Source organism: Equus caballus, chromosome 11, assembly GCF_041296265.1.
Source record: "Equus caballus isolate H_3958 breed thoroughbred chromosome 11, TB-T2T, whole genome shotgun sequence".
NCBI classification, from domain to species: Eukaryota; Metazoa; Chordata; class Mammalia; order Perissodactyla; family Equidae; genus Equus; species Equus caballus.
This window is the reverse complement of record NC_091694.1, coordinates 2,824,032-2,840,692: the sequence shown is the minus strand read 5'-3', so window position 1 is coordinate 2,840,692 and position 16,661 is coordinate 2,824,032. Positions and strand designations below refer to the sequence as shown.

At 44.8% G+C, this 16,661-nt stretch overlaps 1 protein-coding gene across 1 annotated transcript; it reads right to left on the bottom strand.

Annotated features, from left to right (window-relative positions):
* Positions 1–778: 778 nt before the first annotated feature.
* EIF4A3 (eukaryotic translation initiation factor 4A3) lies at positions 779–15,557 on the bottom strand. The gene is made up of 12 exons (XM_023651865.2): positions 14,824–15,557; positions 13,681–13,753; positions 12,941–13,007; positions 12,435–12,497; positions 11,631–11,763; positions 11,327–11,407; positions 5,622–5,763; positions 5,017–5,155; positions 4,247–4,362; positions 1,417–1,524; positions 1,191–1,318; positions 779–1,012 (listed from the first exon to the last, which is right to left on the bottom strand). Exons 1-12 carry the CDS (start codon positions 14,990–14,992, stop codon positions 996–998), a joined length of 1,236 nt encoding a protein of 411 aa, XP_023507633.1. The 5' UTR covers positions 14,993–15,557; the 3' UTR covers positions 779–995.
* Positions 15,558–16,661: the final 1,104 nt, after the last annotated feature.

Below are 16,661 nucleotides of genomic sequence, written 5' to 3'. Positions count from 1 at the left end.
AAACCTTTGACAATCACATTCCACTTGTGAATCAGCAGCAGAGCTGGGCATTTCCGTGACTGTCTGATTTTCTAGTTGTTATCTTTCCTAGACAGCATCGGAGTTAGGTGAGCCGCTCAGGGTCTTACCTTCTTCCTCCTGTTTCCTACCATCTCCTCCGAGTCACCAACGATGCCCCACGTGCCACCCTGCCTCCTCCTCCGTGACACGGGGGCTCATTAACCCCGAGTAAGTCTTGCTGGCAATGACTCCTCCCTTCCAGTTACTGCCCTAGTGCTCCTTATCTTGCTCCTCCATGCCTGGCTACAAAGACCCAAGGCCAACCCAAAGAAAAGTATTTATGGTCTCAGTTCCTCCACCTCCTAATTGCCTCCCTCTGCTCCCTAAGAGATGGGATCAGGTACCAGGTATGCCTGTTCCCGCTTGCCTGCCGCCTCCTTGGTAGGAGACGGAGCCTAATGGCACGGGGCCAGGGCTGTGGTGTCACTTCCTTTGCCATTGCTAAGTGCCCAAATGCACTGTATCTGAGTCCCCGTATAATCACTTTTTGCTGGGAATTTACGGAGGAAATTCCTTTCACAAACTCCACCACTTCAGATGCCTCGAGTTAGAATCATCTGATGAACTTTACCATCCCAGTCAGCTCTGGGAGGGGAGAGGCCAGGCAGTTTTACCACTTCCACTGTAAAGCTCAGAAGATGGAGTGAAATGACCTGCCCAAGATTTTACAGCAGGTTACAGCAAAGCAAGTGGCACCCTCAGAGATACAAATTAGAGCTTATGGGAAAACTTCTAAATGTTTAATGAAAAAGATGTAAAGCCGTGCAATATTTACATACAGGTAAGAAAAGGAAGCAGAATCCACAGTGCGCGTCTTGTGGAGCTGTGACAGAGTTCACACGCACCCCATGAAACAGGAACTGCTCCTCAACAGGTCCAAACGGGAGTCCAACACAGGCAGACGTTTCCCAACCATCTCCAGCAAAGCAGACTCTTCAGATCAGATCAGCAACTGAAAGCAAGACAGATATGCATTAAGGAATAATGCAAACAAAATGAAAACTTGTAAATTTAACTAAAGGCTCACAGCAGACTTCTCAAAACAAAAAAAGAGAAAAAGCTCAAGTGCCCCACATGAGAACTGGACACTCTCTGTCCACCGGCGGCAGTGGCCGGCTGCCCTCCCTTACCGTTCATCGGCATCTCGTCGATCTGAGTGGAGTAGTACTGCTCAATGTCTCGCAGGATGCGGATGTCGTCATTCTTCACAAAATTAATGGCCACACCCTTTCGGCCATATCGACCTGATCTCCCGATTCTTCAAGAATAAAGCAAAATCACTTTAGTAAATACAGCAAAAAATATTTCAGTAAATCTACCAACAAGAGCGAAGCCATGAAAAGCTTGCACCCGTACCTGTGTATATACAACTCTCTGTTGTTGGGCAGGTCGTAGTTGATGATGAGGGACACCTGAGGGACGTCCAACCCCCTGGCCCAGACGTCTGTAGAAATGAGCACTCGACTGCAAACAGAAAAGGCATCTGAGGCAATCACCTTCATCATAAAAGTGTAAGACGGGCTACGAGTCCAAAACAGGCGTGAAGTGTGAGGGACAGCACCAGAAAGGGGCATTTGGTATATTTAGTTACTGAGGTCATGTGCACCATCTGAGAAAAAATCAGCTATCTTTTACTATACTGCACTCAATTGTTTAAAGCCAGTCCCACACCAAACATTGGGAAAGACACTTGACCTCTGCCTAGCAAAAATAAGAACGGGAGCCTTACTGATTTTGGTGCCGTGCGCACAGTATCTTCAAGTCTGAAATGCAACTCACACCACTCTGTCCTTCCTACAGGACAGAACCTGCCATAGCACGACCCACCTGTCTGATACTGAGGCTGCCAGCCTACCTGCCTGCCGGGCACCTGCAACATGGCTGGTCTGAAATGAGGCGCTCTTTAAGTGTAAAATGCACACTGGAATTTGAATACTTAGTACAGAAAAAAAAAAAACCAAAAAAAATAATTTCAGTGCTGATTACATGTTGAAATGATATGCTATATTGGGTTAAATACATTATTAAAAAGCAACTTCACCTCTTCTTATCTGTTTTAAAGTGGCTGCCAGAAAACTTTAATTACATATGTGGCTTGAACTGTATTTCTTTTGGACATCGCTGGTCTAGAAGCAAAGCATTAAGGGACAGCAAGAGAAAGAAGTTCAAAAACACAGGAGAGGTGTCACTGCTGTATAATCACGTAGAATCAATCAGAGTGGGAGAGGAGAGGAAGAATGGGGCCAAAGCAATACCTGAGGGATAAGAAGGCACAGCGGAGCCAAAAGGAGAAAGAGGCCAGCCCCACACGCAGACCCGTGAGAGTCAAAACTGCTGAAACAAAACACAAAGACAAGCAAACCAAGACAGCAGCCTGCCAAAAAGACAGTCCGTAAAGGAGCAGCGCCTGGACCAGCAGCTGACTTCCCAACATAAGCAGCGGAGCCAAACAACAACGAATTCTTCATTAAAGCGCAGAAAAGACGCAACGTCAACCTAGAATCCTACCTCAGCAAGTGCCCCCTTTAAGACAGCGCAAGGAGACGTTTCACGGTGAAGTAGACATTTTTAGACAAACTAAAACAGACACTTTGTCACCAGCAGACCCAAACTAAAGTAAATCCAAAAGGACATTCTTCAGACAAAAGGAAATTTACCCAAACAGAAATTCAGAGATAAAAGAAAAAGGAGCAACAAATATGGTAAATATGTTTCTAAATGTAGATACATTTTATTATATAAAGCAAAATATCTTGGGTTTGAAACATATGTAAATTAAAACACATGACAACAAACACAGAAGCGTGGGGGTCACTGAAGTCAGTGTTTCAAGTTCTCTGTGCTATCGGGGAGTTACTGAGACGCTGACAACACAGACTCCCGCTGCACTCCCCAGAGCGACTACTAAACGACGTAAATAAACATCTTCCAAAATAAGAAGTGGGGAAAAGGAACAATTAAAAAAAACCCAAATACCAAAATAAGGGCTGGCCCAGTGGTGTAGCGGATAAATTCGTGCAGTCTGCTTCGGTGGCCCAGGGTTCACCAGTTCGGATCCCCGGGTGTAGACGTACAACCACTTATCCAGCCATGCTGGGAAAGGCATCTCACACATAAAAAATTAGAGGGAGATGGGCACAGAAGTTAGCTCAGCACCAATCTTCCTCAGGAAAAAAGAGACAAGGATTGGCAATAGATGTTAGCAGTTGAGGGTTTATCTTCTTCAAAAAGAAAAAACCAAAAGAAAAATAAGAAAAAGAAATCACAGAAGTAATATGACAAGTAAAATGTGCTTATAAGATGGTCAATTTAAAAGCAAATATATCAGTATTTACATTAAACAAAACTGGTCTAAAGGCTCCAATTAAAAAACAGCGATTATCAATAGCCTAAAAGAAAAACAAAACCAAAACCCAACTCCATGCTGTTAGCACAAAATCCATGCACAGGTTAAGGTCACAGCAGGATGGAAAAGAAGGGAGGACACAGGGAGCAGACACTAACCAGATAAGGCAGACCTGGAGAGAGAAGGCACACCACAGAGAAAGCGGACATTCCCACGATCAAAGCCACAGGCTCCAGACAGGCAGTAACTACACTCCTAGGCACGGTCTCGTGAGACATAAAGCAGGAGCCGACGGAACACAGATGAATAACCTCCTCCACAACACTCTCAATCCTCACCAAACAGTGAAACAGAAAAGAAAAGCTAAGGATCCACATGGCTTGAAATCACAATTAGCAACTGAAATCTACCGGGCACGCCTAGGACACCGTGTGCCAACACCCGCACAGGACCTGTCCTGTTCAAGCACCAGACCGTGTGCTGGGCCACAAGGCAAGTCTGAATACACGTCAGAAGAAGGAAATCACACAAACCATGACCTCTGAACCAGTGGAAGTTGAGCTAAAAACCAATTACAGAAAGATAAACAGAAAATCCCCATTTGGAAATGAAGAAATACACTTCTAACTGAGGCAACCAACCCACCTAGTTAGGGCTGGCTATCACCTCGACCTACCCTATCCCAGCAGCAGTGGCCGCCCACTTAACAGCTGATCTGACCTCCTTGCACTCAGCCGTGAGAGGAGGGCTCGGGGTCGTGGAACTAACTCAGGTAACGACAGGAGGCCAGCGAACTCTGACCAGCAGGGCCAGCCTCGGGGGAGAGGCCAGCCAACCCACCTGGCGCCGGACCGGAACTCCTTCATGATGGACTCTCGCTCCTTCTGAGGCATGTCCCCGTGCATGGACGACACGGTGAAGTTGGCTTCCCTCATTTTCTCCGTCAGCCAGTCAACCTGCAAATCAAATCAGCAGATGCTACTGTACGCTCATAAACCAAATCAGACATTGTATTCAGGACTTTATTTCAATGATTTGCAGAACCAACGTGAATACTCATAAAGCAAGTGCTCTTAAAACTCTGACTAATCTTAACCGGATGTGTAAAAAACAACTTTGCCTGGCAAATACTGCAGCAAACATTCTCTTAATTTGTTCCATGTAAATTTCTTTAGGAGAAACTAAAGAGACCATATCTCACTATTCTCATTTGAAACTTAAATTCCAATCTTTGTTTGGAACATGGCCCAACTCCTTTACCTTTTGCAAAGCTACCAGTGGTTCTCAGTTCTGCCTGCATATGAGCATCACCTGGGGCGATTACAAAAACCTAGGCCTGGGTCCCCCCTAAAACCAACACCCCGGAGCCTCGGGTCCCAAGCCAGCATCAACACTTCTGAACACCAGACATGTCTGTTCACATATCATCCATGGGGGATTTCATGTTAAAGGGCAGAGCTGAGTAGTTGCCAAAGACCAGGCACCCACAAAGCCTAAAGCACGAACTTCTGGCCCTCGAGAGAAAAAGTCTGACCTAAGTTCTTAACAGAACCGATCTTCAGTTTGTGACACAGGATGTTACAGAGCTAAGCTCTGAGAGAGCCAAGTACCTTCCTCTTGGTGTTACAGAAGATGACCGCTTGAGTAATGGTGAGCGTGTCGTAGAGATCACACAAAGTGTCAAATTTCCACTCTTCTCTTTCCACCGCCACAAAAAACTGCTTGATGCCTTCTAGGGTCAATTCATCACTGGAGAACAAAGACAAATTCTCTTAACTCATTCTTCCAACCAAGATTGGAGGATGCACGCAGGCCAGGCACTGTTCCAGGTACGGTCCAATCTCCAGCAGCTCCACGAGGCTGGTCATTAACCCCCACCTCCTGCCCAGCCACATCCTCCTAGAAGCTGGCACTTCTCCCACTCGGTCCCAAGCTCTGCATCAGTCTGAACCTCTAACAACTGCTACCACCCTGTATGTGGTTCTAAACAAAACATCTGACTGTTCAATAGTATACACATTCTACTCCCAAAACACTGATAAATAAATGCAATCAGGTAATTTTTAAAATTGGAATTACTGGATCAAAGAGGGGGTGTATGTAATAAAAGCTGCCTTTTCAAAACAGAAAACTAAATCAAATTTTCTCATTTTGAAACCCAAATTCGAGCCATGTTGTGTATTTTAGTACCACTCAAGAAGCAGGGCACTCTTACCGTTTTACCAGGATGCGGATAGGGTCCGTCATGAACTTGTTGGTCATCTCCAGAATCTCATGAGGCAGCGTGGCGCTGATGAGCACCACCTGTGTGGCTGGGGGCAGGTACCTGTACACATCGTAAATCTGCTCTTTGAAACCTGGCACAAAGAATAAGACAAACTGGGAATTTTTCAGGCTGCACACTTTGAAGGAGAAGTTACATGTCAAATGCTCACATTTAATTAGGTGCAGTTCTGATTGCAAGGTATACGATTTCATAAGGAATCTTTTCTACAGAGCTGGCCTAAATCCTTGCCTTTCCTCCCTTCTCCCACTGCCCACCCTCTCCCCGGAGTGCTCTGGGGATCAGGGCCTGACCCCAGGAGTCCTGGACGCCAACAGTTAAAAGCAATAGAAACCGCCTCCAGGAAACACACCTCAACCCCAAAGACAAACACAGACTCAGAGTGAAGGGATGGAAGACAATACTCCAAGCTAATAATGAACAAAAAGAAAGCAGGTGTTGCCATACTTATATCAGAAAAAGTAGACTTCAAAGCAAAACAGAAAAAGAAAGACAAAGAGGGGCAGTATATAATGATAAAAGGGACACTCCACCAAGATGACATAACACTTATAAATATATAAGCACCCAACACAGGAGCACCAAAATTTGTAAAGAAACTATTAACAAAACTAAAAGGAGACATCAACAACAATACAATAATAGTAGGGGACCTCAACACCCCATTAACACCAATGGATAGACCATCCAGACAGAAAATCAACAAGGAAATTATAGAATTAAATGAAAAATTAGACCAGATGGACTTAATACATATATATAGAACACTTTATCCAAAAACAGCAGGTTACACATTCTTCTCAAGTGCGCATGGAACATTCTCAAGGATAGACCATATCTTGGGAAACAAAGCAAGCATCAATAAGTTCAAGAGGGTTGAAATAATATTGAGCATCTTTTTGGATCATAATGCTATGAAACTAGAAATCAACTACAAGAATAAAGCTGGGAAAGGGGCAAAAATGTGGAGACTAAACAACATGCTACTGAACAAACAATGGATTATTGAAGAAATTAAAGAAGAAAACAAATATTATCTGGAGACAAATGAAAATGAAAACACACCATACCAACTTATTTGGGACGCAGCAAAGGCAGTCCTAAGAGGGAAATTCATTGCAATACAGGCTCACCTCAATAAGCAAGAAAAATCTTACATAAACAACCTCAAACGACACCTAACAGAATTAGGAAAAGAACAAACAAAGCCCATAGTCAGTAGAAGGAGGGAAATAATAAAAATTAGAGCAGAAATAAACGATATTGAAACAAAAAAAACAGTAGAAAGGATCAATGAAACAAAGAGTTGGTTCTTCGAAAAAATTAACAAAATCAATAAACCCTTAGCCAGACTCACTAAGAAAAAAAGAGAGAAGTCTCAAATAAATAAAATTAGAAACGAGAGGGCAGAAATCACAACAGATACCAAAGAAATACAAAGGATCATAAAATATATGAAAAATTATATGCCAACAAATTGAACAACCTAGAAGAAATGGATAAATTCCTAGACTCATACAACCTCCCCAAACTGAATCAGGAAGAAATAGAGAATCTGAATAGACCAATCACAAGTAAAGAAATAGATACAGTAATCAAAAACCTCCCCCAAAATAAGAGTCCAGGACCAGACGGCTTCTCTGGAGAATTCTACCAAACATTCAAAGAAGACTTAATACCTATCCTTCTCAAACTATTCCAGAAAATTGAGTAAGATGGAGCACTCCCTAACACATTCTATGAAGCCAACATCACCCTGATCCCCAAACCTGACAAGGACAACACAAAGAAGGAAAACTACAGGCCAATATCACTGATGAACACAGATGCAAAAATCCTCAACAAAACTTTGGCAAACCGAATACAGCAATACATCAAAAAGATTATACACCATGATCAAGTGGGATTTATACCAGGGACACAGGGATGGTTCAACATTCGCAAGTCAATCAACATGATACACTGCGTTAACAAAATGAGAAACAAAAACCACATGATCATCTCAATAGATGCAGAGAAAGCATTTGACAAGATCCAACATCCATTTATGATAAAAACTCTCAATAAAATGGGTATAGAAGGAAAGTACCTCAACATTATAAAGGCCATATATGACAAACCCACAGCCAACATCATACTCAACGGACAAAAACTGAAACCCATCCCTCTCAGAACAGGAACAAGACAAGGGTGCCCACTTTCACCACTCTTATTCAACATAGCACTGGAGGTGTTGGCCAGAGCAATTCAGCAGGAAAAAGAAATAAAAGGAATCCAAATAGGCAACGAAGAAGTAAAACTCTCGCTATTTGCAGACGACATGATCTTATATATAGAAAACCCCAAAGAATCCATAGGAAAACTATTAGAAACAATCAACAGCTACAGCAAAGTTGCAGGGTATAAAATCAACATACATAAATCAGTAGCATTTCTATATGCTAACAACGAACTAACAGAAAAAGAACTCAAGAACTCAATCCCATTCACAATCGCAACGAAAAGAATAAAATACCTTGGGATAAATTTAACCAAGGAAGTGAAAGATTTATACAATGAAAACTACAAGACTTTCCTGAAAGAAATTGATGATGACATAAAGAGATGGAAAGACATTCCATGCACATGGATGGGAAGAATAAACATAGTTAAAATGTCTATACTACCTAAAGCAATCTACAGATTCAACACTATCCCAATCAGAATCCCAAGGGCATTCTTTACAGAAATTGAACAAAGAATCCTAAAATTCATATGGGGAAACAAAAGACCGCGAATTGCTAAAACAATCCTGAGTAAGAAAAACAAAGCCGGAGGCATCACAATCCCCGATTTCAAAACATACTACAAAGCTACAGTGATCAAAACAGCATGGTACTAGTACAAAAACAGGTCCACAGATCAATGGAACAGAATTGAAAGCCCAGAGATAAAACCTCACATCTATGGACAGCTAATCTTCGACAAAGGAGCTGAGGGCCTACAACGGAGAAAAGAAAAGTCTCTTCAACAAAGGGTGTTGGGAAAACTGGACAGCCACATGTAAAAGAATGAAAATCGACCATTCTTTTTCACCATTCACAAAAATAAACTCAAAATGGATCAAAGACTTAAAGATTAGGCCTGAAACAATAAGTCTTCTAGAAGAGAATATAGGCAGTACACTCTTTGACATCAGTTTCAAAAGAATCTTTTCGGACACTCTAACTCCTCAGACGAGGGAAACAATAGAAAGAATAAACAAATGGGACTTCATCAGACTAAAGAGTTTCTTCAAAGCAAGGGAAAACAGGATTGAAACAAAAAAACACCCCACTAATTGGGAAAAAATATTTACAAGCTACTTATCCGACAAAGGATTAATATCCATAATATACAAAGAACTCACACAGCTCAACAACAAAAAAACAAACAACCTGATCAAAAAATGGTCAGAGGACATGAACAGACATTTCTCCAAAGAAGATATAAGTATGGCCAAGAGACACATGAAAAGATGTTCATCATCCCTAATCATCAGGGAAATGCAAATCAAAACTACACTAAGATATCACCTTACACCCATTAGATTGGCAAAAATATCCAAAACCAAAAGTGACAAATGTTGGAGAGGTTGTGGAGAAAAAGGAACCCTCATACACTGTTGGTGGGAATGCAAACTAGTGCAGCCACTATGGAAAACAGTATGGAGATTTCTCAAAAAGTTAAAAATTGAAATACCCTATGACCCAGCCACTACTGGGTATCTACCCTAAGAACCTGAAATCAGCAATCCCAAGAATCCCGTGCACCCCTATGTTCATTGCAGCATTATTTACAATAGCCCAGACGTGGAACCAACCTACATGCCCAGAACCTGACGACTGGATAAAGAAGATATGGTATATATACACAGTGTAATGGAATACTACTCAGCCATAAAAAAGGACCAAATTGTTCCATTCGCATCAACATGGATGGACCTTGAGGGTATTATGTTAAGTGAAATAAGCCAGACAGAGAAAGACGAACTCTGTATGACTCCACTCATAGGTGGTAGTTAACATACAGACAAAGAGAACTATCGGTGGTTACCAGGGGAAAGGGGGGGTGGGGGGAGGGCACTAAGGGTGAAGCGGTGTACCTACAACATGACTAATGATAATGTACAACTGTAATTTCACAAAGTTGTTAACTATCATAATCTTAATAAAGAAAAAAATATTTAAAAAAAAAAAAGCAACAGAAACCCTAGCCCCGAGTCACCCACAACCTCAGACGCCTGTAGGCGGTCATGACTCAGTTCCAGCTGCACTGCCCTGCGAGGATTTGTGTCCACTGTGACCAGGTCTCCACATTTTAAGAGAATTCAGAGATCTGAATTTTTTTTTTAAAGTGTCCCAGTTGAAAAAAATCTCCCACAAATATCAAATCATTATGTTGTACACCTGAAACTAATATAATGTTACATGTCAATTATACCTCAATTTAAAAAACCTCCCAATCAAATAATGCAACCAATTCACATTATTTAATATGGAGGCTGAATAAAATCCATCGGCAAGCAGGACCTGGCCCACAGGTCACTATACCGCAACCTCTGCCAGGCCTGGGCAGGATGGGGTTAGGACGTTAAGTGTGTGAGAATGCCCATGGGCAGGGGGTCCCCAAGAGCTTAGTAACAGACTGCGGGGTTCTGATTGCACAGATCATGAAGTCCAAGAATCTGCATTTCTATCAAGTTCCCGGTGACACGGACGCTGCTGGTCTGGACCGTCACTTAGAGAAGCGCTGCCCTAGGGACAAGACCACAAGCAGCCACCTACAAACCACAGCTTCCTCAGACACAGGGGAAACCATCAGAGGGCTCTGTGGTCAGAGCACGTCTAACTGAACTGAAGAGCAGGCGTCTGATGAGAGGCCCAAGCATGGGGAGGGCTGGGGGCAGCTCCTCAGGACAGCACTGTGCCCTAGTACCTGAAGGAGCCACTCAGGAACTAGGCACCCAGGAAAACAAAGGAGAAGACCGCCACGTGTGTTACTGGTTAATGTCAGAAGCAAAATACTGCCTCCATGCCAGGCGACCCCGACATCTATGGAGACACCTGCCCAAGCCCCTGGGATGGAGGTAGAGACGGAGGGGGAGGGTGTGTGCAGGTAGGGGAAGGCGAAGACACTGCAAAGCATTGTCCCCAGCTGTTTCACATGGGGAACAAGGTTACTGAACTCAGGGTGACACCTGTCATTATGCACTTCCCAACCACCGCACCAACACAACTGCTATCACTTAGGGGTCCTAACATATTTGTTCTGAAACATTCTGGTAGAAACACATAAAAAACCTAAATAGTATACATCCCAATTCTAGAAATTTATCTTAAAGAAATGACTGCTAGAGCCAGCCTTGATAGCCTAGTGGTTAATGTTGGGCCCACTCCTCTTTGGCAGCCCAGGTTCTTACAAAGTCTTACAAAGCCCTACCATAAAAAAGATCAAAATACAAGTTTTATGTTCATAATTGCCCCCAAAGTACAATTGTTTTGCACAAAGAAAACACTACCTATATTCAGAACACTTCCATTAGCTCCATGTTTCCATTGCATGCTGTGAAAATTTAACAATTACACGTCAGTAGAAAATTCTTTTGTTACTCATACCTTTATTCAACATTTCATCAGCCTCATCCAAAACCAACATCTTGATAGCTCGTGTCCTCAAACTTCTGCGCCGAATCATATCTATAACATTAGATTTTGAAATAATGAGCCCTCAGGCTACGAGGAAAGAGCTAGCCATTTCATCTGGTTTTCACAGCATTTCAGAGACCTTCCCTCCACTTCCTACAAGTTACCCAAATGCAAACCCAGCACGCAGCACGTCAAATGACAAGGGTCCTGTATCGCTTATGCACTTTTTACTATTACAATTTGCAGCACAATTTTTATAGACAAAAGTGCTTACCAAAGACACGCCCAGGTGTGCCAGCGACAACGTGCTGTCCGTAGTCCAGTTTCCTGATGTCCTCCCCCACGTTGGTGCCTCCGATGCAGGCATGGCACTGGACGTTCATGTAGTCACCCAGAGCAAGCAGACCCTGAATTAAAACACACATGCACATCCAGGGCCTGCCTCGAGACCACTAGGAAGTCGGAAACATCTGAGTTTCCCAAAATGAAGATCACTCCTATTCTAATTTATGATGACCACCAAGTGTTACTGATGCCATATTTACACCATAAACCAGAGAGCCCAACTCTCCTCCTTCTATTCTTTTCTGCACCAAAATAAAGTTAGTCTTGCTGGTTTCTTATTACAAATACATGTTAATTATAGAAAAATCTGTATTATTTATAGAATTACATATATAAATATGTAACATTCATAATCCTACCCCACTAGAGACAATATTAACATTTTAATATACATCCTTCCAAAACGTTTATAATACGTAAGTATAACATGTAACTATAATATCTAAGTACTACTTTTTTTATTTAGGATCTTTATTACAATTATTTTTTATTGAAATGGATTTTTTGTTGAAAAACTTACAATTCTGAGACTGCAAAAATTATTAGAATAACACAGCTACACTAAAAATGACTTAGTACAAACCAGCAATTTATGGCAAAATGTTAGGAATCAGGAGAAAAAATTCGAGGGAATAGGAACACAGGATTAGATTAAGTCTTTACAGCTGGCCTTTTACAACTGAATTATAAAGCAATACTTGAAATGTGACACTGTCATCATTAACGATCTCACCTTCTGGATCTGTACAGCTAACTCTCTCGTTGGAGCCAAGATCAAAGCTTGGGTTTCACGAACCTGGTAAAATAATTTGTCAGAAAAGAGAGAATCCTCAGTATTTTCAAGGTAGACTGCACTAATCCAGACTCAGATCTGTTTTGAATCTTACCGCACATTACCCACACATAAGATTTCCAACAGAGGTAAGCGAACCCGAATGTTACTCAAACGACAAATCGAGCAATAATGGGATGTAAGGCTCAGGATTCTTGTTTGCAGACAAGAATTTCCACTAGTTTAAAAAATCTCCCAGTTTAAATAAAAAAGAATTTATGACAAAGTATTAATGTCAGTTCAGGTATTAGTGGGCAATTAAGATTCTCTTAAAAAATTTGAGTCAATTAAAAAATTTTAAATTAGAGACATTTACAAATTGCACTTTTTGAACACTGTAGTTATAGAAAAAAAAAGAAGTATTTCTCAAGATTAAAGAGAGATTTGTTTTAGGAGCAACAAATTACCTGAATATCCAAACACTGGAGGACAGAGATACTGAAGGTGGCTGTTTTGCCTGTACCAGACTGAGATCTATCAGAGAAAACACAGAGAAGTGGGGTTTAGCACGCTGGGCTACATGCCCCCGTCCCCATCACGCAACCCCCGCACGGCAGTGCTCCCAGGGGCTGCGCCGCAGAAGCACCGGAGCAGCTTCTTCCAGCAGACGCCCCACCCCCCACAAAAGACCAACAACACCCTAACTGCCAGGGGGTGGGACTCAGGCACCGAGTCGCTGCTTTTAAACCCGGGTGACAAGGACGGCAGATGTGTCTTTTGCGTCAGGGGGTGATGGAGCTACAGAATCTCTTAACTCCAGTAGGTGTTACAGGCGGCAGAAAGAGACAGACTCCTCCTTATATAAATATAATTCTTTTCTATGAGTTTAGATTAAAACTCTCCTCCAAAAATAATTTTTTTTTGTAAACGAGTCTTTAAAAATTAGGCAAATCAGGCATAAAGCTATTAAAAGAGCATTACATACAATTGCACATGCCGACTGACATGTAAGTAAAGCTGATTAAAAAGATGAAGGCTTTCCGGAGTAGAGGACACAAACACAAAAACACGCAAAACACCCTGTGGCTGAAGGCAAGGGAAGAGCTGGTACCGAGTGCACGAAAACTGCGAGAAGCTGTCATCCCACAGCATTTAACCACCTTGGCTTTCCTAGCATCTCATCCCTGCTCTGTGCAAGCAGACTTACTGTGCGATGACGTCTCTCCCTTTAATTATCTGCTTGATAGCTCGCTGCTGGATTGCTGAGGGTTTCTCAAAACCTGTAAATAAAAACATAAAAACTGAGCTCTAACCACTGGGACAGCACATTTACAACCACACGCTGTAGGCTCCCTGGGGCAGAGATGGTATCTTTTTTTAAGCCCCTATGCCTAACCCAACGTCTAACACACTGAGCTCTCAAGAAGCAGGTGCTGAATGAACCGGGCTGAAGGACAGAAATTTTGTCTGCGTGGAGCAGAAGCCCAGCTCATCTCCCCGCTTCCTCTCCTGCCTCTCCTCCCCTCAAATCCACGGACACCCAGGCTGACCTCTGGAACTCTAAGTCTGATCGTGTCACTTTCCTGCTTAAAACGCTCCGATGGCTTCCACCACTCTTAGAAATAAAAGTCAAGCTCTTTAACACCTCACACGACGCTGTGCAAGATCTGGCCCCTGCCTCTTTCTCCAAACTTAGCCCTAGGCTCCCCAGACAGGAGGCTGCTTTTTTTCCTGGAATGCACTCGGCTCAGGGCTGCAGGGCCCTGGCACCAGCTGCTCGCTCTGCCCAGTATTACTACAGTCTTCTCACAAAGCCTCCTTAATCCAGATCTCAGCTCATATGTCAGCCCGTTCTGGGAGCCCCCTCACCTAGTTCCCCTACTACTCTGACTCTCTCCTCTCCCTAGTCAACTTCGTTCAATCATCCCGCTTTATCTTCTTCACGGCCATGACCGCCACCTGAAGCAGGCGGGCTCTACGCTGTCCTCCCAAACATAACTTGAGCTCTCTAAGGGCAGCAGCCTGTCTGGTCCACCGCTAACCCCAGTGCCTAGAGCCGCGCACGTCCCCAGCACCTGGCAGATACAGGACAGTTACCGGCGGAATGAATGACTCCGAGGGCCCGGAAGGCTGTGCAGCCCTCGCTGGACCCGGCACGGTGCTCTGACCCGAAGACAACACCGAAGCCACCGACGCAGACGCGGAGTGGGACGGCGTGCTGGGGGCGGCGGTCGCCCGTCAGCGGCCCGCCCTCGGCTCCGAGGTCCGGACCCCGGGGCCGGCCGGGGACCCTCAGTCTCGGCCTCCCTCCCCGCCCGCGGCCCGCAGCCCGCGGCCCGCGCCCACCGACCGTAGGCGTAGATGCCGCGCAGCAGGTCCTCCCGCAGGCCCATGGTGTCGAACGTGGGGGTCACGTCCACCTCCTCGCTGGTCTCGAACTCCACTTTGGTCATGTCTTCCTCTTTAAGCAGCCGCTTCCGCGCCGAGCCCGACGTCGCCATCGTGGCGGTGGCCGCCATGATCCCGAGGCGCCTGAGAGCGGACCGCGCGCCGCAGCGGAAACCGGAAGCAGGACCGCGCACCGCCGCCGCCGCCAGGAACTGACGCCACCGCGCGCGCGTGCGTACGAGCGTGCGACGGAGCCGCGCCTCGCGAGGGGCGGGGAGCTCCTCTCTAGGAGAAAGGGGAAAGGGGCGGTGCCTCTGCGTCTCGCGATATGAAATCTCGCGAGGGGCGGGATCCCGCCCACAGTTTATAAAGGTGCGGAGGGTGCGGGATACCCGAGTGTGGGGAGCGGTCGTTGGGGCGCTGTTAAGGGCGTGGTGTGCCGAGGCGGGTTGATTCCGCGCGGGGCGGTAGACCCGGAGCCCCCGAAGACCGGCTGCGGGCCGAGCCAGGGCGCCCCTGCTCCGGGCCGGGCCTCCAGGCGGCCGTGGTCCCCAAATGCGTACACTCCCGCCCGTCTATGCGCCTCTTCGACGTTGTCAGCGAGCCGGGCTATTACTCGTGGTTACCGATGCCGGAGGTGCAGTCTCCTGCCGGAAGATCGGGGAGTTTTGACTGCCTTCTGGTTGGGTGGCCCCTAGTGGAAAAGCCCCTACCCGGGGTCGAGCGTGTCGAGAGACAGTGCCCTCGCCTGGGGACGCAAACAGTGGGGTCCCGACGTCCCTGGGCGCCAGGACGCCCCGGGCCAGGGCTGCGTGACCTGGGACGCGCCTTTGTTCGACTGCGGCTCCCTGGTCCCTCCGTCTGGTGGAGGCGCTGGTCAGCCCGGCCCTGCGGGGACATCGCCCCGGAGACGACGGCTCTGTTGCCTGTAAGACGTTGACGGGTTAGGCCGCTTGCCCTGAACTTGCTCGGGTGTCTAGATACCGACTCCTCAAAGCGCCTCTGGACCGGCTTCTCCCCCTGACGTGTGCTGGTCCTGCGTGGTGTGCGAATGGCGTTTTTAATTTTGGGAAGGTTGTGCTCTGTCCTTTCTCATTGTTGGCTTGGCTCGCATCGCTGGGCATGTCTTTAATCCACCGCCTCTTCCCAGGAGTGCTTGAACACTCCTGTTGTGAAGGTTGATTTGGTTAAAACTGGATAATCCTTTCATCCTCTAAACCAGGCACGTGGAGAGTGGAGTGGGTTGCAATATTTTGACAGCAAACGAGTAAATGAGGGCTTCCTTCTCATAAAGCTCTGGTTCTGATCTCAGAATGTGTCCAAACCCTACAAGATAATTGACCTGATGAACTTGCCTAATAATGATGCTAGTATTACTCAAATATTAAGTATTTATAAAGGTGAATTTCTTTCTTAGACTTTAAAATAAATAAAATACAAATGTAAGTTCTTATGTCCTCTTCTCACTCCATAAAGGATCGTTTGGTACCCTCTCTGAGGTGCACACACCCTGTTTTGCAGGCTGTGCTTTAGGGCTGTGCTGCAAATACAGATTTCAAAGACTTGCAAGAAAAGAACACAAAATATCTCAATAATTTTTATATTGACTATATGTTGAAATGATACCGTTTTAGATATACTAAGCTAAATAAAATGTTATTTAAATTAATTTCACCTGTTTCTTTTTACTTTTCTCAATATGGCTATAGAAACGTTTTAATTATATATTATATTCCGTTTGGAGAGTGCTGTTCTAGGTATTAACAGCATGTAAAATAACCTTGCCAGAAGTGTGGGGAA

Excerpts from the sequence above, each read along its gene's own strand:
- EIF4A3 (XM_023651865.2), bottom strand. The coding sequence starts at position 14,992 with ATGGCGGCCACCGCCACGATGGCGACGTCGGGCTCGGCGCGGAAGCGG. Across the intron at positions 11,408-11,630 it reads CACACCTGGGCGTGTCTTTG|ATATGATTCGGCGCAGAAGT; the intron begins GTAAGCACTTTT and ends CTAATGTTATAG. Across the intron at positions 5,764-11,326 it reads TGATGAAATGTTGAATAAAG|GTTTCAAAGAGCAGATTTAC; the intron begins GTATGAGTAACA and ends TCTTTGTGCCAG.